The sequence below is a fragment of the Alosa alosa genome, chromosome 4 (assembly GCF_017589495.1).
Source record: "Alosa alosa isolate M-15738 ecotype Scorff River chromosome 4, AALO_Geno_1.1, whole genome shotgun sequence".
NCBI classification, from domain to species: Eukaryota; Metazoa; Chordata; class Actinopteri; order Clupeiformes; family Clupeidae; genus Alosa; species Alosa alosa.
Window position 1 is genome coordinate 5,512,359 of NC_063192.1, and position 27,833 is coordinate 5,540,191.

General features: G+C 43.4%; 1 protein-coding gene across 1 annotated transcript; it reads right to left on the minus strand.

The window, feature by feature from the left end:
• Positions 1-1,085: 1,085 nt before the first annotated feature.
• On the minus strand, positions 1,086-25,533 carry avpr2ab (arginine vasopressin receptor 2a, duplicate b). The gene is made up of 7 exons (XM_048242397.1): positions 25,086-25,533; positions 9,934-10,343; positions 7,929-8,174; positions 7,183-7,329; positions 6,024-6,199; positions 5,458-5,753; positions 1,086-1,732 (listed from the first exon to the last, which is right to left on the minus strand). Exons 2-7 carry the CDS (start codon positions 10,303-10,305, stop codon positions 1,530-1,532), a joined length of 1,440 nt encoding a protein of 479 aa, XP_048098354.1. The 5' UTR covers positions 10,306-10,343; positions 25,086-25,533; the 3' UTR covers positions 1,086-1,529.
• Positions 25,534-27,833: the final 2,300 nt, after the last annotated feature.

Consider the following 27,833-nt stretch of genomic DNA (forward strand, 5'->3'; position numbering starts at 1 on the left):
TGTAAAAGTCTTTAATAAATGCTACAGTCTCTGCCTCTCTTAAGTGGTCATTACATCCCCAATGCTTTGCTTTTAAACTGATGAACCCTCTTCTGAACTCCAGTTCAACAAAACCATATACTTTCAGAACACTATACGGGGGAACCTTTAAGAATTAATAATACAATACAATAAAATAAATATTCTCTTGATTTATAGCTTGAATGAAATCAAAAGAGAGTAAACTGCCCACCTAAACCTTTCCACCTTAAATAAATATTAGCTCTTCGCTCGTGCATACTTTTTTATCAGTCTGTGCATTATCTACCCTTTCTCCCAGCTGGAGCTATAGGCTAAGGTAGGATAAGATGTTTCTGTCTCACGCTACAAGACGTGTGAATTCCACTACAGGCACCTGGTACGCATCGATAATGCTGCACTTTCCATGTCGTGGAGCTGATTAAAACCAGTTCAAAGAGAGCCTTGATTGGCACAGAGAAAAGCCCAGTGAGAGAAGTCTCTGTAGTCTCAATTCACTTGTTCATGTGGACTTGATGCACTGGATTACCTTCGCAGAACCTTGTGAAATAAAAGAAAGACCTTGGGATCATGAGGATCATTCCCCAATTAGATCCAGTCACATTTACTCTGGAATTTCCATGACATTCCTGCTTCAGTGATTACATTCACATGTTAGTATCCATGACATCCATGACATTCCTGTGCCTCACAGAATTGTACTTTCTGTCTTTACTTTGTGTCTACTGAGTTTGGTCTTGTATTATATTGCCTTGATGTAGCTCTTGTATCAACATCTGCAGTCTATGAAGCACAGGTAGCACATTGGCTCTCCTCGTTAAGCCTTGGGTTAATGCCGTCTCTGTCAGATGTTCAATGTTCTGTCTGCTTGCTTTGTCTCAGTAGATTTGGCTGTAGGTAGTGGTCTATGTGTACCTGCTCTCCTTAGCATGTCACTGAGGTGATAAAGATGCAGTGTGTGTGTGTGTGTGTGTGTATATATATATATATATATATATATATATATATATATATATATATATATATATATATATATGTGTGTGTGTGTGTGTGTGTGTGTGTGTGTGTGTGTGTGTGTGTGTGTGTATATGTGTTCTAGAGTTCTGTAAAACAAACATTGTATGTCTTCAGTCCAAGGCTTTTAATGATGCTGTCACACCCAATCGCGTGTATGTGTGTGTGTGTGTGTGTGTCTGTCTAGTATGTGCTAAAGAAGTCTATGACTGCACGTGTTCCCTGCAGTGTTCTCCCTGTGCCTGCTGCTCCAAACAAGTGCTGAAAGGTAGCTACTGCTATTCAACAGCAGGAGCCATCCACACCGTGTGTGTGTAAGTGTGTTTGTCGTGTGGTTTGTGTGTCTCTTTATGTGTGTGTGTGTGTATATGTCGTGTGGTATGTGCGTAAGACTGCATGTCCGTCACAGTCTCTGCCTCGGCCTCAAATATGCCTCTGCATCCCCGTGGCGGTGGTGGCGGTCGCTGCTCCCACCATTGTCGCTGCCGCTGTGCTTGTCAGTAAATGCTGTCCTTGGTGGTGGTGGAGGTGTGTGTGGTGGTGGAGTCGTCGGGCAGGGATCCGCGGCGCGCAGGTCTCCAGCGGCAGTGCAGAAGGGCCTGCATCTCCCGCGACACGCTGCTGGAGAAGGCCGTGTAGATCCAAGGGTTGGTGCACGAGTTCAGGCTGGCCAGCAACATCAGGATGGTGAAAGCCACACCTGGGAGAATGAAGCAGTGCAAAGGGAGTGAGAGAGGCTGGGATGGAGGCCCAATAGGGGTGGGTAGGGTAATGGGATGGAGGCCCAGTAGAGGTGGGTAGGGTAATGGGATGGAGGCCCAATGGGGGAGGGTAGGGTAATGGGATGGACGCTCAATAGAGATGTAAGCCCAATAGGGGTGGGGAGGGTAATTGTGTACAGTGAACCTTCCTGATCCAAGCTTCTGAGTGATCCTGTATTAAATTGTCAATGCAAGTTGCTAACAACACTAATGTTGTTGGTATGATACTCTCAGTGATGAATGTTAATATATATTCAGCAGTGTTTCCCATACATTGACTTATTTGTGGCAGCCCACCACAATATCAACATTGACCACCACACAATGATTTTCCAGGTTGTATTAAATTGTGCTTATATCTGGTTAGCATCATAACCACACTGTGCTAATTGTTAAAAACTGTTGTATTTAAGTTAATTCTTCAAACCAACCACCACAAATGGAATTCAATTCTGTGGGAAACACTGTTCAGTATGTACCGTTAATGTATGTCAAAATGGATAAAAAAAATCATCGGATTCTGAATGAATGAAAAGAAAAGGAAAGTGCTAATGACTATGGTTTGTAGCTATGGCCTTTGAGTAGCCATCTCCCATATTACATCATATTTTAAGTCCCTGAATGAATCCCCAGTGAAGTAGGGCAATCAGGATGGAGCATCTTTAAAGTGGAATTAAAATGGAGAGAGATTCCAGAGCTGGACATAGTGAAACGTGGGCTGCATGCTGACCAAGGCAGAGGACAGGCTCAGACTTGGCAAGTTTATATCCCCTTAGATAAAATACCCTGCAGTGCTGCCCACAACAGAACAAAATCAATGAGTGTCGAACAAGCAGAAGACCTTGAAGAGGGGAGGGGAGGGGAGGGAGGGGGGTGTCCCCATTAAGAGAAAATCTGCTGTTCTGTGGAGAGAGGGAACAGGGAGAGAGTTAAGAGAAGACATAGATATAGAATGGAGAGAGTGACCGAGAGAGGAAGGAAAGAGCTCCATTATGGACGACCCCGACTGTCAGAGGTGTAGGGGGAGCAGGACACAAAAGATGTCACAGTTGGGACAGGATGAGAAAACATGAGGGGATTTGTGTGAATGTCCACTACAGGTGACACAGATTCATTGCATTTGAACACATTGTCAAACGAAAGTGTTTGTGGGGGCAGCAATTACAGTTTGCAGCCTTTTTCTCCAACACACTTGGGACAAGGTGGCCTGCAGGGGCCAAAGAGGATCCACAGAGAAGCGTAGTGTGGATTGGGTCTGCCAGATCAGGACCTCATCTGGGACACATCTGGGCCAGAACAACTCCAGGATTAGCTGCCACGTGGGGAGGGTCTGTTGAGACGAACATTATCCCAAGCAGTGGCAGAAGAGGGGGAATGGATTGGCTCTTGGATGTGTCCGTGCGACTAGATTTGTGCAGTGGGTCAGGTGTCGAGAGACAGAGGGAGAATGTCATTTTCACGCCTCCTCTTTGACGGAGCCGGGCCATCTGTCTGGTCACGCCATGACTGGCGTGCGAACAGCAGGTCACACTGAGCAAGGAGTCCCTAGTTAATTTAGAGGCGTTGACACTGCTCCCCTCCTCTCCAGCTTAGACAGTGGAATTAGGTAACAGCTGACTGTGTGTGTGTGTGTGTGTGTGTGTGTGTGTGTGTGTGTGTGTCCCTCTCTCTCTCTTTGTGTGTGTGTGTGTGTAGGCTTAAAGGTGCCATGTGTAATGTCCGCCAAAAAATCTATTCATACTCCACATTCCATAAAAGATTGGGGCAGTAAACCTCCAGAAAGCAAGTTGGTCTACCCTAGAGTAACAACCAAGACACGTGTATTGCATTTTGGCTGGCGGTTATGTTGCCCGCATACCGCCTCCCATGGCCGAAACTGGAATTATGACACCTGTCGGGCTGTGGCTAGTAATTTAGCATGCTAATTCAGGTTGATATCTCTGCAGCACTATACCTTGTCATTTTTTTTAATGACATCATCGCCCTTATTTCTTCTCATTCTTTTGATGCGTGTAGCTCATTTTTTGGATATTTTTACCTCAATTCTTACACATGGCACCTTTAATGTTTGTATACTGTAGGTGAGACAAATTGAATGTTTCTGCATGTGCTTATATGGGCATTGCACAAATGTTTGTGCACTTAACTGTTTACAGACATTGATATTATGTTTATGCAAATGGTGTTTGCATGCGAGTGTGTTTGAGTATGGAATGTGTTGCCCTCCTTTGTTTAGTGTGTGTGTGTTTGTAAATTCCTGTTCAAATGTGTTGCTGTTTGACTCTGGCAATAGGATTCAGACAGTGCAGAAGAGTGGGAAAGCATTCTAGCTGAGCTTTAAGCCCAGATGAGAACACAAACATACACACACACACACACACACACACACACACACACACACACACACACACACACACACACTGATCCTCACATTGAAATCCTCACTCCTCAAACCATGCGTATGGCATATCACTCATCAGAACATGAGTTACAGCAGAAATCAGAGCATCTGATTTAAATCACCAAGCCATCAGGACGCAGGAAACATCTGCACATTAGATTCAGGTGTGTGTGATTAGCACTGAAAATAAGCAGCGCTGGACTGTGTTTCCTGTTGAGCTACACCCATTGTAATAAATGCATATAGTGTGGTGAAAACTATATACTGCCTGCATTCACATCATAGAGCACCATATATAATGAATAACCACTTTAACCACTATACAGATATTCATTATGTAGTGCACTATGTAGTAAATGAATGAATACTCCGAACACAAGAACTGTCTCTCTCTCTCTCTCTCTCTCTCTCTCTCTCTCTCTCTGTGTGTGTCTTGACTAAGTTTGTAGCACAATGAAGCTTCTGGAAAATTACGGGAGGTAAAACTTCAGCTGAGAATATTAATGCCTAGGACTGGTCTGTGTCCCAGTGCTGTCCAGCAGGAGTGTGGAGCAGGAAGGGGCCATTGTAATGAGACAGGCCCTGTGGGCTGCCCCTGGTGTAAGGCATAAATCTCTGTCTTCAACCTGTACATTAATGTGTGTGTGAGTGTATATGTAAGTGCTTGTCAGAGTCTGTTCATATATTTTGCATAGACCAGGTGGAATGGAAGAACATTTGCCCTTAGCTATGCCCCTGTCCTTATATGTCCATGTATGAATACTGTATATATGTGCATGTGTGTGTGTGTGTGTGTGTGTGTGTGTGTGTGTGTGTGTGTGTGTGTGTGTGTGTGTGTGCATGCATGTTTTTTAACATCTGCCTAAGTCCCAGGTGTGAAAAATGCTCATGCTTGCCACCAGCTATGTCCCTGTGTCGTGGATCCATATGTGTGTGTGTGGGTGTGCATATGTTACAAGTACTGTGCATACTGAATTAGAATGTGTCAGCAAGGTCTTGATGCGTGTAAGTATTTGTGTGTGTGTGTGTGTGTGTGTGTGTGTGTGTATACATGTCTATATGTGTGTGTTTGTAAGTGCATATATAAGTCCCAGGAGTAAAGCATGAACATTTCATCCTCATCTATCCCTTCTTTCCATTGTATATCCACATATAAATGGATATATTGTGTGTGTGTGTGTGTGTGTGTGTGTGTAGGTAAGTAGATTTGAGTCCCAGCCAGGTGTAAAGAGCACAAGTGTTTGCCCTCACCTATGCCCTCACCTTGGTCAGGTGGGTTAGGGTCCCAAGCCGCCCACAACTGGACGATGAAGAAGGGTGACCAGCAGAACGTGTAGACCAGCACGATCACTAGCGTCATCCTCACCGTCTTCGACATCGCCTTGGAGACGCCCGGCGGAGGGGGCATCGGGGGGTAGCCGCCACCGGCGGGCAGGGCAAAGGGCACTGGGTCGGGTAGCACGTCCGGCCAATGGTCAGAGGAGCTGGCAGGGTTGGGGATGGCGGGCCCGGTGTGCCCGGCGTGAGGGGCGGCCTGTCTGAGGTGGTGGGGGAAGTGGCTGCTTGGGGGCAGTGGGTAGGAGGCAGTGGTGGTGGTGGTGGCGGTGGTGCTGGAGGAGGAGGGGATGTGTGGAGGAGCTAGAGGCGGAGGATCGGTCAGCGAGCCGGGGTCTGGCATCAGCTGGAGGGAGGAGGTGAGGGCCGGGGGCTGGGGCTGTCGCTGACCTCAAGCATTGCTGTAGGGAGGGGAAGGAGGCGGGTTGTCGTAAGAGTTCCGAGGGTCCGCAGCAGGCGGAGGTGGGAGAGAGAGGCTGCAGCGGGGGTGTGACGGGAGACTCGCACGCCCCTCCCTTCCTCCTCCTCCTCCTCCTGCGGTACACACCCTGGCCCTGTGGGTGTCCCGATGGGGGAAGTGAAAGAGCACAGAGTTCCTCTTGAACTCCGCCGTCACCACCCGCTCTGACTTCAGATAGATGTTGTCATGGATCTCTCTGAAGATACGGACCTATGGGAAAAGGGATTATTGGTAACGTTTTACTCATTAATGATAATTAATATTCATCATTAGGCGTCCTGCTATTTAGATTGTTTGATTGTCTTCTGCACTGGCTCACAGGGTCTTTGACTTTCTTTTTTAAAAACAGAGCCCAAGAAGCTAAAATCAATGACAGGCTCATTAAAACCTCTCAATGTCAATACAGCGGGAGCTCTAAACAGGTGTTTATTAGAGAGAGAAAGAAAGAGCGAGAAAGAAAGAGAGAAAGAAAGAGAAAAAGAGAGTTAACTGTTAACGAAAGTGTTAAAGTCTTAAGCACCAACTGTTGCCCCCATGGTAAGTTGGTAAGCCAGATGGACACCACAGCAGAGCATAGCTGTGAATCTGAACGAGGCTTCTCTGAGAAAAATTAGGACAGACCAGTTCAGCATAGCCCACTTAATACACCAGCGCCTGGTATGGTGGCAAGAGGTGCCTCCCCAATTCCCCCTAGGGCAAAGCCAGCTCTGTCACATGCAGATTATTTATGGACTGTGGGTCATTGGGGGAGGAGGGGTCAACCCACCCCTATCTCATTTAAGGAAATCTTTTTTTAATAAAAAAGTGTCTGTTGGGTGGAGAGGGAAAGGGAGAGAATCTTCCCCTCCTTTACTACACAGTGAACTATACTGTGAATAACCGCTAGCTAGTGATGGTGGCTATTCACTATATAACACTAGATAACACTAGATAGATAGATAGATACTTTATTGATCCCCAGGGGAAATTCAAGGTCACTATGTAGTGAAGGAGAGGAAAGGCTGAATGTGATAGAGAGAGATAGAGAGAGGGAGAGAGAGAGAGAGAGAGATAAAGACTTGACTTATTATCAGTCAAAATGAACAAGCAATAAAAACAACCCATATAAAAACCTCAGAGAGAGAGAGAGAGAGAGAGAGAGAGAGAAACAGATAGAGAGAGAGAGAGAGAGAGAGAGAGACACCCATTCAGACCTGGCAAACGGTGATAATACATGCAGGGAGGATGAACACGGCGATTGTCATCCAGGTGACGTAGGCCTTGAGCCCCCATGGTTCGGCAAAGTTTCCCCAGCAGTCGAACTTGCCTGGGGCCACCTCTGATCGTGAGAAGATGAACACCTGACGTGTGAAGAGAAGACAGAGTAGTTGGTCATAAGCAAGGGTAAACCGCAGATGCCAGACGCACCAAAACCCCGGGATAGAAACATCCCTCTTCTCGGCTGAAAGGGCGGCTTTGATTGGAATCATATGCCCCGAGTGCTGGCGTCTCGCTGGTTGCTGTGGTGGTGATCTCGAAATGAGTCCCATCGTCACCTCAATGGCTCCAGGCTGTCTGCCAGATGGCAAGGTACCACTGCCACTCTGCTGTCCACTGAAGTGCTCCTCCATCAAGATTTATGGTGTGTGTGTGTGTGTGTGTGTGTGTGTGTGTCAGCGTGCCAAGACATGTAGAGGCCGGCTGAATTCCTTCAGTCCACTGCCTTTCTGACAGTGGAAGGCATGGACAACCACTCTGGTTAACTGAAGGAGGCTTGGGGTCACTATACAAGAGATGTGTGCTATTACCACACAACATGGACCCAGGACATCTATGTGGTGGCTTAGGGATAATGCACATTACAACGACTCAAGTGACATCCTTAAAATACATGTGTAGGCTGTTAAGTGCAGCTTCCAGCCTCATCCAGTGCTGAGAGAGTACAGTGCATGTGCCTTACCTGGGGCAGACTGAGCACAAGGGACAGTCCCCAGGCCACCATGATGGGGGTGTTCCATTTGGAGGGCGCGCCACCACGGTACGCCTGCAGAGGGCAGCAGATAGCGTAGTGCCTGTCCACCGTCATGGCGACGATCATGTAAGACGAGGCGAACATGCCCACGATCTGGAGATACTTGACCGAGCGGCACAGGGCATCTGGGCCCTGGAAGCGTTCCGTTATGTCCCATACCAGCTGCGGAAGGACCTGTTTTTAGGAGACAGGAGGTGGAGGGGGGGGGGCTTGGGGGAGAGTCTCGAGAGGGTTGGGGTGGGTGTGTGTGGGGGGGGGGAGAGAGGTTGGGGTGGGTGTGTGTGGGGGGGGAGGAGAGGGTGTGTGTGTGTGTGTGGGGGGGAGAGAGAGGTGTGTGTGTGTGGGGTGGGTGTGTGTGGGGGAGAGAGGTTGGGTTGGGTGTGTGTGTGGGGATTGGAGAGAGGTTGGGGTGTGTGTGTGTGTGTGGGGGGGGAGAGGTTGGGGTGGGTGTGTGTGGGGGATTGGAGAGAGGTTGGGGTGGATGTGTGTGTGGGGGGGGGGGGATTGGGGGAGAAAGATCACAAGAATCAGCACCTGAGAGACCGGCTTCTGCGCCCAGGTGTTGTGTGTGTGTGTGTGTGTTGTGGGAGACTTAGTGAGCACAATGCCAGAGGAATCATTTAATTACGCACATTTCTTATTGGATTCAGCTCATTTCTGATCCAAGCCAAAGAGCACATTAGACAATGAAAAAGGCTGTACACAATCCCATCGCCCTGATGCGTTTATTCCCTGCAAACTGAATTAGGATTATACAATGGAAGCAACTTCGAGTATGAGGGGAAGATTACCAGGTGTGCTTCATAGGACTAAAACCCATGACCTAGACATCAGGGTGGATTTCATCCTTTGATGTTGATGTTATAAAATAATATGGACCCCTTAAAACAAAGGATCAACAGAATCAGTGTCAGTATGGTTTGAGGTAGAAGACCGTTTCATAGCATTACCTCATACTGTGTTGTCTATTTGTTGTCTATTACAGTTTTTCTTGATCGTTTTGATGCTTGTGTCAACTCTGACATGACATTCTCAAAACAGTTAACACCCATGTCTGAACAAAAGCACTCTGGCCAAAATGACACATTTTGCTGTCCTGTCATCATACGGTCGTCAAATCACTGTGTGATTCCAATCAATCATTACACACTGGACAACAAAATGCAAAATATAGTTCTCAAAATGAGCATTTTTGCTGTGTCTGTTCCATTTCTTTCTCATTTTTCTGGTATCAGAAAAAACTGAAAAGACTGCTGAATAAAAAATAATTGTATTCATTCCTCCCAAGATGTAACTACAACTTGTCATTTTTCATCAAAATAGACCTACAGTGAACACCTTTTGTACTGTTTTCTTCACTAAATAGGCTATACAATAATTTCTCTAAATGTGCCTTAGATCCATAGCCTACTTGCAAATACTGTAGCAACACAGAACAGACATGGCATCTCTTATGGATAATGCATGATTGCTGATTAAAGAATTGTGCAAAGAAGTTTCACACAGGTGTATCAGAGATTCAGACTTGTGCAGGGAATCTCTACCACCTGTGAAAAGGTACTGGTTACATGCAGTCCTACTGTCTAAATGACCTTGTGTAATACAGTATTTTTGTATGACTTATTTATAGTAACAACAGAAAAGGACGTGTATACTAGGTCATTACAATTACATAAGGCTTAGCTGACTCTTAACATGTACGAGTCCCACCCTTCTCAAATATGTTGATTTTCAATGTCTATGTTTTTAAATGAGTGACGAGCTGAGTGTGTGTGTGTATGAATGACTGTGTGCGTGTATGTGCACGCCCATTACTTACACAGAAGGGAAATTAGTTACATTGTGTGTGTCTGTATGTGTCATGTGTGTACATATACGCAGGCATACACACCCAGTTCTTTCCACAGGCAGAGAGCTCACTGTGTCGACTCACCTGGAAGAAGGCTACTACCAGGTCGGCCACGCACAGGTTGACCATGAACACGTGCATGGGCGCATGGTGCTTCCTCCTCCGCAGCAGCACCCACAGGACGAAGCCGTTGCCCAGGGTGGTCAGCGCCAGAACCAGCCCCAGCACCCCAATCTCAGCCCGGGCCAGGGCCAGGTCCCGCATCCTGGGTGGCACCACGGGGTGGAGCGTGGGACCGGCCGTGCTCCAGGTGCTGTTCTCCGGCGGCACCAGCCAGAAGAAGGCGCCTCCGCCTGCGTAGCTGCTGCTCAGGTTGGTGTGATCCTGGAAGAGGGGGTCCGACAGCAGCAGGGGGTCGCCACCCCCGCCGGTGAGATTGGATCGACCCAAATCCATTTCCCAGGAGAGGGCGCGGGGACAGTCACGGCAGTGGCCTGGGAACAAGGGCGCGTGTGTGGAGGCTGGATGAGTAAGCAGGAAGAGACAATGACAGGTCCACTCCAAAAAATGCCCACAGCACAGCACAGCGCTGGTGTTGGCCAGACTCAACAGCAGGGGACAGGAATAGGACGGCCTGGCCCCATATTTGCCCCATATCTGCGCCATATTCTGATAAGAAACTGGTACAGCCCCAGGAGGCTATCTCCTCCATCCTCAAGACAATGTTAAATATTTGACCACTTTTGACTTGCGGCTGGGTTTGTATTTACAAAGGCTGCTGTTTTTGCCCATTAAACTGTCATTAGAGCGATTCTGGGTTTCCTCAACCAAACTGTGAATTAATTAGCTTTGTGATCTGCTCTTGAACATTTTCAGAGTTCTGTGAGATCAAAAAGCAACTTACACAGCATTTGTTGAAGCAGCTATAGCTGCTGCATGTGTGTGTGTGTGTGTGTGTGTGTGTGTGTGTGTGTGCGTGCGTGCGTGCGTGCGTGCGTGCGTGCGTGCGTGTGTGTGTGTGTGTGTGTGTGTTTCTATCTGTGATACAATGAACAGGAAGGAGTTTGCATAAATGTGTACGTGATGAGATTCCCTTTATCGTGCCGTGGTTATTTTCTCATAGCTTATCTTGGCATGTCAGTGCCGTTGACACACTCTCACCCTCCTGTGTCTGTGCGCATCTCGCCGTAACGCTTGCTGACGTTGTCTCCTCTCCTTTTTCTTTCCCTTCTCATGCTTTTCTTTTTGCAAAGTGATCAAATTCCATACTTATCCTTTTCTTCCTTTTCCAAAGTTGCTCTCACTCCCCCCCCCCCCCCATATTTCTGCCCTGTCACCCTGTCTTCCCTTCTTAAATTCATTTTCCGTTGTTGACTTGCTTCTTGCACCCGCCCACCCACCCCACGTTTTGTTGCATTTCTAAGGCCCTCGTCAAGATAACGTTCTGTTTTTTTTTCTTTCTCTCATGTGAGACAAACGTCCAGTGTCCACTTTAAAAACAAGCATCATTAAAAAACGATTAAAGTGAAAATCCCAGAATTGTCCCCTTGGGATCCTACTGGAGGCCAACAGCGCTAGTTGCGTGAATGAAGTCACACGCAGTGATGGGATGGAATGTTATAAAGGGGGTCGGGGCTGTGGAGAGGAATGGGAATAGGATGAGCAGGAGAAGGGAAAAATGGGAAGGGTGTGTGTGTGTGTGTGTGTGTGCGTGTATGTGTGTGTGTACGTCTATGTGTGAGAGAGAGGGGGCGAGGAAGGAGAGAGCAAAGTCCGAGGTTAGAGGAAGGAAGGGTGTGGAGACTGGCCGAGAAACAGAGAGAGAGGGGTCGGGTGTGGAGAGACGGGCCTCTAAGGGGAGGGACCAGTGATGATGACTGGACTGGAGTGGACAGCGAACAATGTTATAACATTTGTTACAATGCAAACGCCTCACAGGATAGTGAGAGGAAACAGCTTGCAAGACTTTCTTTATCTCATGAATCATTGGATTGATTATTTTCTTTTCTTTACCGGTTCTGAGAAAAAAAATTGTTAACCGTCTTTATTTTTAATGTGAAGAATAAAAATGGCTTGAGGTGGGTTTGTAACCAGCTTTACAAAAATAATATATCTCTGAGCGCACAATTAAAGACAATAGCAAACATTATCTGTTCATTGTTCGGTCAGAATAAAATTATTAGCAATGATAATTCTGTCAGAACAAGTTTGAGGCACCATTTAAAACTTTTATTTTGGATGAGAAAAACCTTGAAAAAAAGTCAGCAAATAAATTACAGCATTACATTATATTTGGTCTGAAAAGGTTTTGATTTCTGACAACCAAAAAAGCATGTCTCTACCACCAATCAGTCAGCTTCCTGCATGGGGCCAATAAGGCAGAGCAGTGAAGTGGCTCTTGTGTATTTGTGTTTATCTTTATGATTGAGGGCCATCTCTGTGTTTGTGTTCTCCCCTCTCTGTTTGTTCCTGTGTTTATTAATCTGTGAGGGCTGGATTTGTGTGCTCTTGCTCGTGTTCCTTTGTTCTGTATATATTACATATAAAAAAAGGAAACACATGCTTGCCAGAGTCATTACAGTGCATGAAAATGCACTGTACTGTTCTTCCTAGGCTTCTTCTTCTTCTTCTTCTTCTTCTTCTTCTTCTTCTTCTAACGCAGTTAATGCAGCTTCAACCGTTTAACGTAGAAACTTCATTCAAACTATGTTACGTAGGTCTTACTTAGGACATCTGGGCAATGTATTTTTCATCTTTGTAACTTTTATACTTTTTAAACTATTTATTAAAAACTACTCAAAATTTCCCCATAGACTTAACATTAGGCTGATGACATCACAATGGACTAATTAACTTGATTGGCACCTGTATCAACTTCCAGCTGCTCATCTAGGCCCCATCAAAGAATCAGTTCAACTGATTGCACCTGTATCAACTGCTTTCTGCTGAACTAGGCCAACTCTCTCTGTGACTCTCCATTCTACAAGGATATAAGGCACATTTCATCCAACTTTTCTATTCATTCATCCTCTTCAAAACCATTCACTCATCCACCCATTAAACTATCCATCAACATCCATTAAACAATCTGCCTATCAACATCCATTCCACTTTCTGTCTATCAACATCCATTACACTATCTATATTTTTTAAACTATATACTCTGTCTCGGGCTTTTTGGCATACAATATATGGCTCTATTAAGACTGCCGTTAAGCAATTAGAATCCTAGGCCAGGTGGCCAGGCTATATTAAACCTCATCTACCTAGCAAATAATTTAACCTTTTAAACTATCCACCTATTTAACTGTTCAGTCATTCCAACTATATTAAACCTTATCTACCTAGTTCAGTCATTCCAACTATATTAAACCTCATCTACCTAGCAAAATAATTTAACCTTTTACACTATTCACCTATTTAACTGTTCAGTCATTCCAACTATATTAAACCTCATCTACCTAGTTCAGTCATTCCAACTATATTAAATCTCATCTACCTAGCAAATAATTTAACCATTTAAACTATCCACCTATTTAACTGTCCAGTCATTCCAACTATATTAAACCTCGTCTACCTAGCAAATAATTTAACCTTTTAAACTATCCACCTATCTGTTCAGTCATTCCAACTATATTAAACCTCATCTACCTAGTTCAGTCATTCCAAATATATTAAACCTCATCTACCTAGTTCAGTCATTTCAACTATATTAAACCTCATCATGTTGGTTGCCAATTCACACCATATGTTTTGCATTTTCATGCACTGGTAATTTAGCCTAGAAATCTAGACTACATTCTAAAGCGTGCAAATTAATTTGCTCAGCCTGTACATCTAGTATCAAACCATAGGGATTTCTATTGGCTGGCCGTGGACTTCATCCAATCACAGCTCTATTTTGTTAGAGAGTCTTAAAGGCGGGCTTAACAGGATAACGACAGTCCTGTGACGGTGAACAACAAGGAAGGTGGCTATGGCTAACTAAGAGCGGTTGTTTGAATCGGCGTTGGCGTCAACTTTGGAGGAGTTGGACTTGTGCTTTTTTTGAAAGTTGAGCAACACAATGCACTTAAGTAATTCCCAAATACATCCGAAGAAGGATGTATTTGCCGTTTTTGCCGACCGGATCGCGGATATGTCGTGAAGCGCTGGCTTATTGCTTCGTCCAGGCAGTTTGAAAGACAATTCTCTGCCGCCCTTGGATTAAAGCGAGGTAAATGGTTCGATTCAGACTATACATTTCAATGATATAGGATGGCCCGCCAGGCTACTGGTAATTCCCTGGAATTGCGTTTTCTAGTTCTTCTTCTAACATTTAATGCAGCTTCAACCGTTTAGCAGTAGAAACTTCATTCAAACTATGTTACGAGGGGCTTACTTAGGACATCTGGGCTATGTATTTTTCATCTTTGTAACTTTTATACTTTTTTAAACTATTTATTAAAAACTACTCAAAATTTCCCCATAGACTTAACATTGGGCTGATGACATCACAATGGACTAATTAACAGTTGGCACCTGTATCAACTTCCAGCTGCTCATCTAGGCCCCATCAAAGAATCAGTTCAACTGATTGCACCTGTATCAACTGCTTTCTGCTGAACTAGGCCAACTCTCTCTGTGACTCTCCATTCTACAAGGATATAAGGCACATTTCATCCAACTTTCTATTCATTCATCCTCTTCAAACCATTCACTCATCCACCCATTAAACTATCCATCAACATCCATTAAACAATCTGCCTATCAACATCCATTCCACTTTCTGTCTATCAACATCCATTACACTATCTATATTTTTTAAACTATATACTCTGTCTCAGGCTTTAAGCATACAATATGGCTCTATTAAGACTGCCGTTAAGCAATTAGAATCCTAGGCCAGGTGGCCAGGCTATATTAAACCTCATCTACCTAGCAAATAATTTAACCTTTTAAACTATCCACCTATTTAACTGTTCAGTCATTCCAACTATATTAAACCTTATCTACCTAGTTCAGTCATTCCAACTATATTAAACCTCATCTACCTAGCAAATAATTTAACCTTTTACACTATTCACCTATTTAACTGTTCAGTCATTCCAACTATATTAAACCTCATCTACCTAGTTCAGTCATTTCCAACTATATTAAATCTCATCTACCTAGCAAATAATTTAACCATTTAAACTATCCACCTATTTAACTGTCCAGTCATTTCCAACTATATTAAACCTGATCTACCTAGCAAATAATTTAACCTTTTAAACTATCCACCTATCTGTTCAGTCATTCCAACTATATTAAACCTCATCTACCTAGTTCAGTCATTCCAAATATATTAAACCTCATCTACCTAGTTCAGTCATTTCAACTATATTAAACCTCATCATGTTGGTTGCCAATTCACACCATATGTTTTGCATTTTCATGCACTGGTAATTTAGCCTAGAAATCTAGACGCACCCTAGCGGCGGCAAATTAATTTGCTCAGCCTGTACATCTAGTATCAAACCATAGGGATTTCTATTGGCTGACGCCGTGGACTTCATCCAATCACAGCTCTATTTTGTTAGAGAGTCTTAAAGGCAACAGGATAACGACAGTCCTGTGACGGTGAACAACAAGGAAGGTGGCTATGGCTAACGAAGAGCGGTTGTTTGAATCGGCGTTGGCGTCAACTTTGGAGGAGTTGGACTTGTGCTTTTCTTTGAAAGTTGAGCAACACAATGCACTTAAGTAATTCCCAAATACATCGAAGAAGGATGTATTTGCCGTTTTGCCGACCGGATACGGATATGTCGTAGCGCTGGCTTATTGCTTGCCTAGGCAGTTTGAAAGACAATTCTCTGCCCGCCCCTTGGATTAAGCGAGGTAAATGGTTCGATTCCAGACTATACATTTCAATGATATAGGATGGCCCGCCAGGCTACTGGTAATTCCCTGGAATTGCGTTTTCTAGTTCTTCTTCTAACATTTAATGCAGCTTCAACCGTTTAACGTAGAAACTTCATTCAAACTATGTTACGTAGGGCTTACTTAGGACATGTGGGCTATGTATTTTTCAGCTTTGTAACTTTTATACTTTTTAAACTATTAATTAAAAACTACTCAAAATTTCCCCATAGACTTAACATGGGCTGATGACATCACAATAGAGCCGTTAAGCAATTAGAATCCTATGCCAGGTGTTCCGGCCACCTAGATCAACTGCCAGTCTCAGGCTTTAAGCATACAAACTGGCCCTAAGACTACACATTCTGTTCAACTGCTTCCTCTGCCAAAAACTGTTTCAAAATAAAAGTTTCAGCCATTATAACCATCAACTATGACTCCTACCCACTGTAGCTAGTTAGCATGGTTAGCATAGTTAGCATGTTAGCATTACAAAAATTGTTAGCATTTTTAACAAAACTGCTAAAGATTATTAGCTAAGTTAACTAAGTAACATGGTTAGCATAGTTAGCATTGCTAGCATTTTTAGCAAAACTGTTAAAAATGATTAGCTAAGTAAGATGGTTAGCATAGTTAGCATGTTAGCATTGGTATTATGCTAGTTAGCATAGTTAATATAACTGCTAAAAATGATTAGCTAAGTTAGCTAAGTCACATGCTTAACATAGTTAGCATGTTAGCATGCTAGTTATCATAGTTAGCATAACTACTAAAAATGATTAGCTAGGTTAGCTAAGTCACATGGTTAGCATAGTTAGCATTTTAACTTTGTTATCATGCTAGTTAGCATAGTAACTTGGTTAGCATTATTATCTTTGTTAACATAGTTAGCATAACTGCTAGCAAACATTAGAGCCATTCCAACTGTCAGTTATCGTCAACTATCTACCTAAATAATTTAACCATTTAAAGTATCCACCTATTTAACTGTTCAGTCATTCCAACTATATTAAACCTCATCTACCTAGCAAATAATTTAACCATATAAACTATCCACCTATTTAACTGTTCAGTCATTCCAACTATATTAAACCTCATCTACCTAGCAACCAATATAGCTTGTTTTTACTCTGTATGATATTTTACCTAATATTTTTGCATTTTCATGCACTGTATTTCCTTCAGGAAATGCTTTTCTAGTTTGTATCCAAATTCGTTCCGGTCATTACATCCCCAGATCTGTCATGATCCATGACTTTCCCTCATCGCTCACAGTAACATCATTAATTACCAGCGCTCGGACAAGCGTGGTCCACTCTTCCCACTTCCTTCTGTCTCTCTTTGTGAGTCTTCAGTAAATCCTCCTGTCATTCTCATTGACTCCCTTCCCAACGTCCCTACAGCAACAGATGATAAGTGTGTTCAACTTGAAAAGATTACTGATTGCCTCGCCATTTCTGGGGCCTAAATATGTGTACTGCTTGTTAACACAGTTCCCATCTAGCCTTAGATCGATCCCCCTTCCCTCTAAATTCTCGCTGCATCATGAGACACTTTTTTATCCTGAGGGCTTTTTAATGCTGTACTCACTTGAAGTACTTGATTACACAGATTGGTCTCACTCATTAATGTGATTTAATGCCATGACTATGTCTCAGTGTGGAAGGAATCAAAGAGGTCGGCAACTGAATTCTAGTCAAACCCTGTGCTGCATGGAGCAAAGAGATTTCAGTATTATATGCAAATAAATGGGACAAGTAGCCAAACAAAAAAGAGGTTTCGGACACAAAATTTGTGTTAAAAGACAGTGTATCCACACACTTTTACCTTGTTAAACAGTGCCATTGATTTTTAGAATGAGTTAAATAAAGTTATTGAAAAAAAAAAAAAAAAGAACAGGGAGGCTGGGAGAAGAGATCAAAAGGAATTATATAAGTATATTTATAGACAATAAAATACTTTTTATTGGGCCCTTGCAGACAACCGCAGACCCGTGTTGCTCCATCTTGAGATAAATAAAGGTTTAAACAGAGCAAAAAGTGAAACTCCTACAGGGAGCTTTCTAGCAACTTGAAAATACCTTGTGATACCAATGTGATTTTTATAATGACTAATCTAAGGCAAAAAAGGCCAAGAAAACAAAACAGCAACAACTGCAGCACCCTGACCTGATTTCACGGTTCCCAGCCTCTACCAAGGACCATTTATTCTGAATTCTAACTCTGTCAGAGCAATTGGCATAAACTCACACACACACACACACACACACAAACATTTGTGTATAAAAAAAACAAACAATTACACATACATACAAACAGAAATGTACATACACACAGACACAGATGCACCATGTACACAAATCCACACACACACACACACACGCACGCATGCATGCACACACACACACACACACACACACACACACGCCCACACAAACAGAAGCACAGGGTCAGCACAGGGCACTGTAAAAGCAGGACTGTCACGATTTCCTCCCTGCAGGTCAGAAGTCAGACGGATGCTCAGATGTGAGAGGGGGATGCATGAGGCCCCCATGGTGAAAAGCTGCTCTGTCTTTCACCCCCCTCTTCTCTCTCTCTCTCTCTCTCTCTGTTGCACTCCTTCCCTAATCCTCTCCTTCTCTCACTACTCATCTCCTTCTCTCACTAATCCTCTCCTTCTCTCACTACTCATCTCCTTCTCTCACTACTCCTCTCCTTCTCTCACTACTCATCTCCTTCTCTCACTACTCCTCTCCTTCTCTCACTACTCCTCTCCTTCTCTCACTACTCATCTCCTTCTCTCACTACTCCTCTCCTTTCCACTTACTCTCTTTTCCCTTCTTCCTAATTACAGGAACCGGCAACCCTCCGGTTACAAGTCCGAATCGCTAACCAGTAAATCCAGCATTTCTTACAGTAAGGAGACTTACAAAATATAATAATTGGGCTTTTAATGTTTAATGTTCTGCGCATTTATTTTTTACTGATACAACTGGCTTTTTGCTAACACCTGTGATTATTATGGAAGCTCCTTTCCATTTAAACTTTTAAAATATGTAAAATATATAACCTATATATTAATGTTTTTAGATACGAAGACAGACAGGCAGACGTTAATATTTCCAAGAAATAATAAATGTCAAATGCAAATAAAAAGACAAATGCAAACCTCAGCTATTCATCTTGTTATAGACCCACTACAGCTTATGCATATCCATCAGCAGAGTGACAAGCCACTTAAACAATCTGCACCGTCCAGAGCCGAGCTCATCTCTAAATCAGCTGGATCAGCCAGCCTCACTCCAAAGTGGACATCCGTCAACGCCTCAGCATCTCTCTTTGCCTCCCAGTCCTAGACATCCCCATTCCTCATTCACAACACTCCAAACATGAATATCAACTAACACTCCTCATTTATGACACTCCAAATGAATATCAACCCCTAAGATTCCTCATTCTGCAAGAGACACTTCGCATTTGTTTTTGCCTCCGAGTCCCCAGAGCGAGAAAAGACTTCCTGTTATTCTCCTCACAAACATTCTATCTTTCCTCCTCCCTTCACACCTGCTTTGACCTGAAATATGAGTGATAGATTAGGACCTGAAGAGCTCTGTGTGTGTGTGTGTGTGTGTGTGTGTGTGTGTGTGTGTGTGTGTGTGTGTGTGTGTGTGTGTGTGTGTGTGTGTGTGTGTGTGTGTGTGTGTGTGTGTGTGTGTGTGTGTGTGTGTGTGTGTGACATAACGCATGGGCACTGGAGGGTAGCTGGGCACTGGGGTGAGACATCTGGGTAGGAGACAGCTCGGCCAGGTCATCACAGTGCAGAGGGAGCCCCCCACCTGACTAAGCTGCTCAATGAGCTATGCTATGTTGGGGGTGGGGGTGGGGGGGGGGGGAGTGTGCTGGGGGAAGTAGGCCCGGCAGGAGGGGGACTAATCCTCCATCTGAAAACACTTTTCAGGAATGCATCACAGCAGGGCAAATCACACCTCAACAACTCTCTCCACAACAACAACAGACACTTTTAAACAGGGAGGATGGAGGGAGAGGAGAAAGAAGAAAGCAGGGGGTGGACAATGAGTGTGTGTGTGTGTGTGTGTGTGTGTGTGTGTGTGTGTGTGTGTGTGTGTGTGTGTGTGTGTGTGTGTGTGTGTAGTGTACACTGTACATGCGTGAGAGTGTGTATACTGTGTTTAAGTTTGTGTGTGTGTGTATGTCTGCATGCATGCATGTGAGGAGGATTTTTGACCGGTTGTACAACATCTTGTCTAACATCTGGTGCTTTCTTCTCTCCAACTCCTACCCTGCTTCCATGTAATGCTTGATTGTGTTGTCACTTCGATGGCGTGCGAAACACGATGGCTATGTTTCCACTAATGAGAAACACATGCAAACACACACACACAAAACCTCTCTACAAGTAAAATAGATGAGGTAAAATGGACCACCGTCATATCTCCGGCTAAAGGCACATGTTAACTGATGTCAGAAAAATGCAACACTAGACCAAATAAATAGCTGAGACAGGGACCGGTTTGGTACGGTCTGGAAGAGGCCCAGACTTACCGGATGTGTAAGGCTCTTGCGGCATCAGAGAGCTGATAAAGATGGCTTTATCTCATGACTCCTATTTATTTTCACATTGGATAATTTAGGAGTGTTGTGAGGCAACACATAAATGCTGACTTTGTATACTCTGTGTTTTTGAGGGAGAGAGAGAGAGAGAGTTTTATTTCTCCACAAAAGACCCACATGAATGATCCACCAATCTCTCACACTCTATCTCTGTTACTTCTCGCTGTTTGCCTAACCCAGTTCCACAGTTCTCCTCTTTAATGTTCAACTTGTCTTTCTCCTTTTCGCTCCTCTTTCCTCCTTCCTGGAAACATCCAGAGGTGATGACCAAATAGCACTCTGTTTGTGTTTATGTAGTAGTAGTAGATAGTAAGTGAGTAGTTTGTGCTCTTGAATGGCAGGAGAGCATCCAAATGAAAAAGACCAGTCCAATGTACCGATGTACCGGTCATTGAAGACCGATGTATTCAAGGTCCCCAATGAGCACAGGTCAGAGGATGATAAAACATAGTTTAAAAAGCCTTTTCTATATCATGAGATCAGTACCTGAAGAGTAAACAAATCAACAAATCAATAAACAACAAAGCAAACATGGGCCTGTTTTGTGCCAAATCTGAGGTACTGTAGTTCTGGCCTGGAGTTGGCTGTGGTTATCTGGGTCAGTTTCCCCACCTGCGTCTGCAGCAGCAGGAGAACGCTTCCTCCTGTCACATCCCCTCCTCAGCTGTCCTGCTCTGAGAGTTGATTTTTCCCCCCATTAGGACTCAAGGTCCCTGGATTAGCCTGACATCTGTGTTGGTCTTTGGACTGCGTCTGACAGCCAGCCTGTCAGCGTGGAGGCGGTGTAACACCATCAGGCCTCGGGGCTGTGGTCGGTTGGTCGGTTCCTGCCGCTGGACGCGTTTTCATGGTGATGTTCCTCGTGAGTGTTAGTAACTTTGGCATGTCATTGCAGCACCTGGTCTGGTTTTATCTGTGAAAGACTCATTCTGGGTGTGTGTGCGTGTGTCTGTATCTCTTTTAGAGAGAGAGCACCGCTGAATAGAGGTGTGTGAGGGTGTGAATGTGTGTGTGGGTGGATAGGTGTTTTTGTGAGTGTCCGTTTATAGAAGTGTGTGTGTCCATAGGCGCATTCTGACACAATAATTCTAAGAACACAGTTCTATTAACTACTAACTGGAGAGGCTATCCCTAAAAATACACAGTTTGTAGGGCTTTTTTTCTGTTTGCATTCGCACACAGTAGGAACACTGAGATTACTTAACACCAGGGTTGTGCACAATTCGCATTTCAATTCTGCTTCCTGTTTGCTACCTCAATTGAAATGCAAGTGAAATTCAAGAATTGAATTGGAATTTAAGAGCCAGTTTCAATTCAATTCTGGAATTTTGCACAAGCTTGCTTAACACACGTTAGCAACTCAATTATTACATGAACATAGTACAATGAAACAGAGAACATTGCTATTTAGTTACTGGCTACTGAAGTTTATTGACAAGCGAGGCTCATGGTATCAGGCCAAGTTGGCATGTACATCATTCACGGTTCCTATGTGCAGGGAAAAGACCCTCCCCAAGGGAGCAGCTAGTTATAGGAACTGCGGTCAGAGGAACTCAATACTCCCCAGTTCCACGCTGTCCGAATCCACAAAATTAGGGGTTCTAGGAATTGTATGTTCTAGGAACTGCAAAAAGTTCCACAGTGCAAAAGGGACTTATGTATCTGTATAAAAGAGAGTACCTGAGTGTGAGGGATGTGTATATGTGTGTGTGTGTGTGTGCCTGTGACTTTGAAAGAGAGAGTGCATATATGTTCAAATGTGGAATTCTGTGTGCCGGGACATCAGAATTAATTGTGTGGAGAACTGCTGGAGAACATAGTAAAGTACTCAGACAGTTACACTCAGTGCTGCAAATGACCCCATTTACACAAAGGTAATGGAGACATTACACCCAGTGACATACCTTTTTTATAAAAACAAACCACTCTTGCGCATACAAGCTCTTTCTGACGCTTCCGAGGGATTACAACATCAGATATATTGCTCTTTCTCTCTCTTTCTCTCTCCCTCATTCTCTCTCTTTCTCTCACTCAGTCTCTCTCTCTGTCTCTCTCTCTCAACGCACACGCCTTCATGAGCTATAAAAACAACATTATTTTCCCTTGAAGGACTAACCAAACAAATGCTATACACTGCTGTTGACTGTCCCTGGGTTCACTCCATTCCACACGTGAACACGGACACGCAGAGGAACTCATCCGAGTATGGACTTTGGATCTGTCCAAAACTCTTGCTGGAACACAGAGGAAAATAGCTATTTCCCACACAACCAAATCTGTGGATTAATTTCCCAGCCTAGTGACTCTTTACACAGAAATGCCTTTTTGTAATGCATTTTTAAATCATTAGTGTGGCATAAAGAGCACAATGGTCTTTATACAATGTTGAATTCAATGCAGTGTATTTCTTGAAACTATATATTCAGTTTGCTTTAGTTGAACTAGAGTCATTTTATTAAGTAACTATATATGATGATTTTGTTTGTAGGCAACACCAGTATCAGTAAAGTACATCCCCACCTATCCTTACAGGAACATGCCAACTTTTGGGGAAACTTTGGAAGCCATTTACCTGAGGGTTAGATTAGAGGATACTGTGCCATTAATGGTGCTTTGCAACATGAGAATATAGTTTAGAGTATGTATCTGCTTACAATTGCTGTGTCTCATTTTACATATTTATTTCTACACGTGGTTAAAAGTCACCGCATGTAAATAAGAACATTTTAGAGTTCTATTCGGACACTTTTGGGTGTAGGCTAACACACTTCCAGTGAATGATGCTAAACTAGAGTAAGGGAGGGGGTGTCAGACTGGCTTATTGGACGCACATAGACGAGAAGGGTATCACGTTGTTTAACTCTGGAGTAGACTGCAAAGCTAATTTCCCAAAAAGTTGTGATGTTCCTTTAATGTAATTAATCAGGTTTGTCCGTGGTGGGGCCAGTGTGTGGGTGTGCAGGGTGTTGCTCTTTGTCTTTGTCCTTCAACCAAGAGTGGACTTTGGAAATCTGTTAGCATTCTAGTGCACACCTAGGCCTACAACCTTTACAAGCCAAGATGGAGGAGGCATACATATATGACTTCTCCATAGCCATATTTCAGGGTTTACATTTTCACCACGACGCAACCTCGACGCTGTGCCGCCTTTTAATGTCTATGGTTGGCTCTGACCTAAATTAATCATCAACCTAGCTTGCTCGAAACTGAGGAGTCTTCAAACATAAACCATGAAAACTGTGCAATTAAATTGCTGATGGTATTACTGTGATGCTGATTATTTCCTTGTCGAAATATATTTCTATTTTTTCCTCTTGGAGGGTAATGCCGTTAAGGAAACAAACTCATTACCTGCTTGTGGTTCAGGCAACGAGCATTTAAATGCACGATAGGCCGCATTGTCATTCGCTTTCATTGGACAACAACATCCTGACAAAAGATTGTTATGCATGCCATACCTGTTCTGCAGCCACCGAAGAATTTACATGCATGGGCGAAGCCAAAAGCAGGTTTCACTTTTGAATATTTTGATGACATTCAAAATGTGTATCATTGTATCCTTATTTAAGTATGCTGAATTTATTATTTTGGGCCATACAAAGTACATCAGGGAAACCCGCCGAGGCGACCACAATATGGGACAATGATGCAATTTCACACAACTGTTCGGTGAAGTGATTAAAACAAAAAGCAGGGCCCACGTTGGAAAATAAATATCAAGGCGCTGGACGCTTAAGGAATCTGCTTAATTGCCTAATTAAACGAAAAGTGGAAACTGCCAATTGCGATTAGGGCATCAGTCATGCGCAATTTGCGCCTTCGAGCGCGTCCGGAGTGGCATTCATTCAGCGCCACAGCAGAGTTGCCGCTGTGTTGACAGACTGACCCAACGCTTTCTGAGTCACCAAATGAGCCATTATACGCCCGTTTATGTGTTTGCCCTCATAACGCAGGGCAGGGGCTCTATTTGTTTCGCTGGACACTGTTTGAAAACGTTACCACCAGGGCAGTCAAATCCGTAATTAATTGGACCACTGAACTGTTCCTGCCTGGCTGCTACCCATTGTCGGTATGCGCTTGACAGTGACCCCATAAATGACAGCTAAAGGATATTTTCTGTATTCAAAACGGTACATTTGCGATATATGACATGGCTATGCTATGTTGTTCAGAACTTTAAAAGGATTATTTAGAAAATGTGTTAAAATTCAGGATTAGGCTACCCTTTGAATCTTGCCAAAGAAGCCTGCATCATGCTGAACATTAATGGATACTGAACTACTACGGCAACGTGAAAAATAAATCCGTATAGCCTACCAGATCAGAAGTTGGCAAACGCTAAATCACACAGCAGACGACATTATTAAATATTTAACTAATCAGATGTAGATATTTTTGTGAATGGGACCTAATTAGTCACATTTGCATATTGCTTGGCTGCCTTAGGTCTTTTCTCCCGTCCCCGTTTAATAAATTAATGGATAAACAACACCGTGTCATATTTTATCAGTGGCATATAAAACAATCTTGCGTTCATATCCATATCCTGCCAAGCCAACCACCTAAAATCACATGTTAGATAGGGCTGACTCTAAACATTGGATACACACACCTGCTCACACACACAACATCGACTTCTGTTATTAATAGACATCAATTTGTTTGAGCAAAGTGTGTGTCACAAAATAAGCATGGGTACACAACTAAATCGAAACCCGAACTTACCTGTAGACAATGTTTCGCTGCTGAAATACCACACGCCTTGGTTAACAATATAATCCACAATTTCTGGAGTGGTTCAAAAGAGACGCAAGTCCATCCATTCTGCACAGTAGTCCCGTTGTGTCAATTTATCTTTTTACCAGAATGTTGAATTGGTTCTACAATCCTCTTGGTCACCTTGTGTTGGTTTACTTTGTGTCGGATAGATACGCATGTACAATAGCAAGTGTCGTTCATACATTTTGGCACAGGAATATAAAGAGTGTCCTTGCCTCTAAGCGGGACTGCGAATGTAACTGTACTGGGGCACATTCGCAGAGAAAGAGGCGAGTTTAAACCAGAAACACATCCGACAGCATCATCATCTTCCTCCCCTTCTCTCTGTCTTCTGGCTGTGCTGGTCTACACTCTGACTCTGTACAGTCCGGTCTGAACTAAACAGAGTAAGCGCATACCGCTGGCACTACTGCTGTAAACCTACTTCCCCCTCCCTCCTCCGCCTCCTCCCCCACTGGACTCGATCAGCGCGGAATCACCTCCCTCTATGCGCCATACGCTAAAAGTGCAGGGGTTTGTGTGTTGATAGGACTGGGGTAGGCTAGGCTACATCCACCCACTCTCATAAAGCACAGACACAGCCCCCACACACACACACACACACACAAACACACACACACATGCTACAGGTTTACACACGTTACATTCAACTACACATCAATGACACTAGAGTAGATGTCCTATTCAGGAAAACACTGCTCTCCCTCTTTTTGTCCAATGGATGCTTTCCAAAAGTTGCAACAATTCAAAATAATAAAGATTGTCACACTTTATTACTTCACTTCACTTCACAAATTCTTTCAAGATTTCCTGCTTCTGAGAGAATAAATTAGCCTATACTTTAAAACACAAGAATAGTATTTTTTACGGAGCTCGGGATGGTCACAGCAAGGTTTTTTTAATATTGAGAGAATATGTGCTCATTTGACTAAATTGTGTGCTGGTTTTACTAAATCACGGTCCCATTTTACTAGATTATGTGCTCTATTTAAAAATTTGTGTGCTCGTTTTACTTATTAAGTGTGCACTCATTTTAGTAAACAGTGCGCTCATTATAGGTTAGCCTACTATATTGCGCGCTCATAGCACAATTTAGAAAAATGAGGGCATTATTTTTTTTATTAAAAAGATGGTGACCATCTTTATGTTGGATTACCACATGTTAAACACACACACTTGCAAAATATTGGCTACAAGCAACTGACACACACAGGTTATCTACAGACATGCAGTACAGTACAGTATGTAGCTTTGCACACACACACACACACACACACACACACACACACACACAAAATTGAAGTGTGACAGCAGTTTATGATAAATAAATAATTATTAGCTGAAGGAAAAAATAAACTGGTCATCATCATAACAATGGCTAGTCTCTCATCAGGCAATCAAAACACCACAGATTGCCCTCCTCTGCAGAATCTGTTTACGAGGCCATACAGGGGGGTTTGTATCTGGCCACTTCAAACTGGTATTCTGACATTTCAGCCAGCATGAACTCAACCATCATATCCACATCTTCTCTTTTCAGCTTTTACATTCTAATCTACCTCACATGACTATGCCCGTTAGTCAAGTCAAAGGCTGTTGCGTCAGGCTGAGTCCAGACACGGCTTTATGCAGCACTCCAGTAGCCTCTCACTGGCAGGATTAAGAGAGGAGAAGGCAAGAAGAAAGCTGTCTGTTGGATGGGAACTATTTGGTGGCTTTACTTTTCCACATAGGCCTACTGTTGTTCCAAATGTTAAATGTTCCATCTTGGCTGTTTGTTTGTCAGATGTATCATTCATCTGTAATGGAAGGCGCTGACAGTACTAGTCTGGTTACATGGGTGATGTCATGCCAAATGCTCACAGCTGGGAATCCAGCTGCAAAATGAGTTCTCACAATGTCACATATTCACTGACAAACATTTTGTAAATTAAGTTTATATTTGTCAGCTCGCAGCAAACAGAACCTGATATTTCTTTTCATAACTTTGCCCCAACCCTAACCCCAAATATCTATTCATAAGTGTCAACAGAATGCTGACAGATTGTTTATTGATTGTTAATGTGTAATGCAGAGTATCCAGCATTAGTAGAAAAATAGTCTCTGTAAGATATTTCTCCCAAACATGCCCACTCTCCAGGTGGTTGCAGCGCCTGCCACAATTTATATACTGTGTCTGTGATCCCAGCTCCAAGGTCCAGCATGAGATGAAGAACAATAGCCACCCCACCTCCTTCCCCTGTGATGTTTGCTGTGTGGGGTTTTGCTTTTCAGAAGTTTCATTAGAGCCAGACTGATTGAAAACACGACTGAAGAAGATGCAGAGAGAGCAAGAAATCACAGCGGAATCACTAATGGAATACTGTTCATTTATCACTGAATATCCAAATGTTCCAAAGCAACTGAGAGACAAGTGCATTTGTTTTTATTGTAACTTATGTGTAGCAGCAATCAGTGGTGGCAGTGCTAGTTCACTCACTGAGGTCTAGAATGAATCATTTCTAGCAGCCCTTTAAAAATACAGGAGGTTTGCCAGGGGTACGTTGTCAGACATGAATATACATTACAAACATTTTCTTGCTCTGCCTGTGAACATGTTTCAAACACCTGTGATTTTGACAGGATAGATAGAATTATTTATTTTGAAAAGAATGATCAGTTCTATTTTCCTTTGCCCCCAAAAAAAAAAAAAAA

What these genes read in the sequence shown, in the direction of transcription:
- avpr2ab (XM_048242397.1), bottom strand. Translation starts at nt 10,305, where the DNA reads ATGGATTTGGGTCGATCCAATCTCACCGGCGGGGGTGGCGACCCCCTG. An exon ending in TGGTAGTAGCCTTCTTCCAG is followed by an intron (nt 8,175 to 9,933) that starts GTGAGTCGACAC and finishes TCCTAAAAACAG; the next exon opens with GTCCTTCCGCAGCTGGTATG. An exon ending in GAGGGGCGTGCGAGTCTCCC is followed by an intron (nt 5,754 to 6,023) that starts GTCACACCCCCG and finishes GCCCCCAAGCAG; the next exon opens with CCACTTCCCCCACCACCTCA.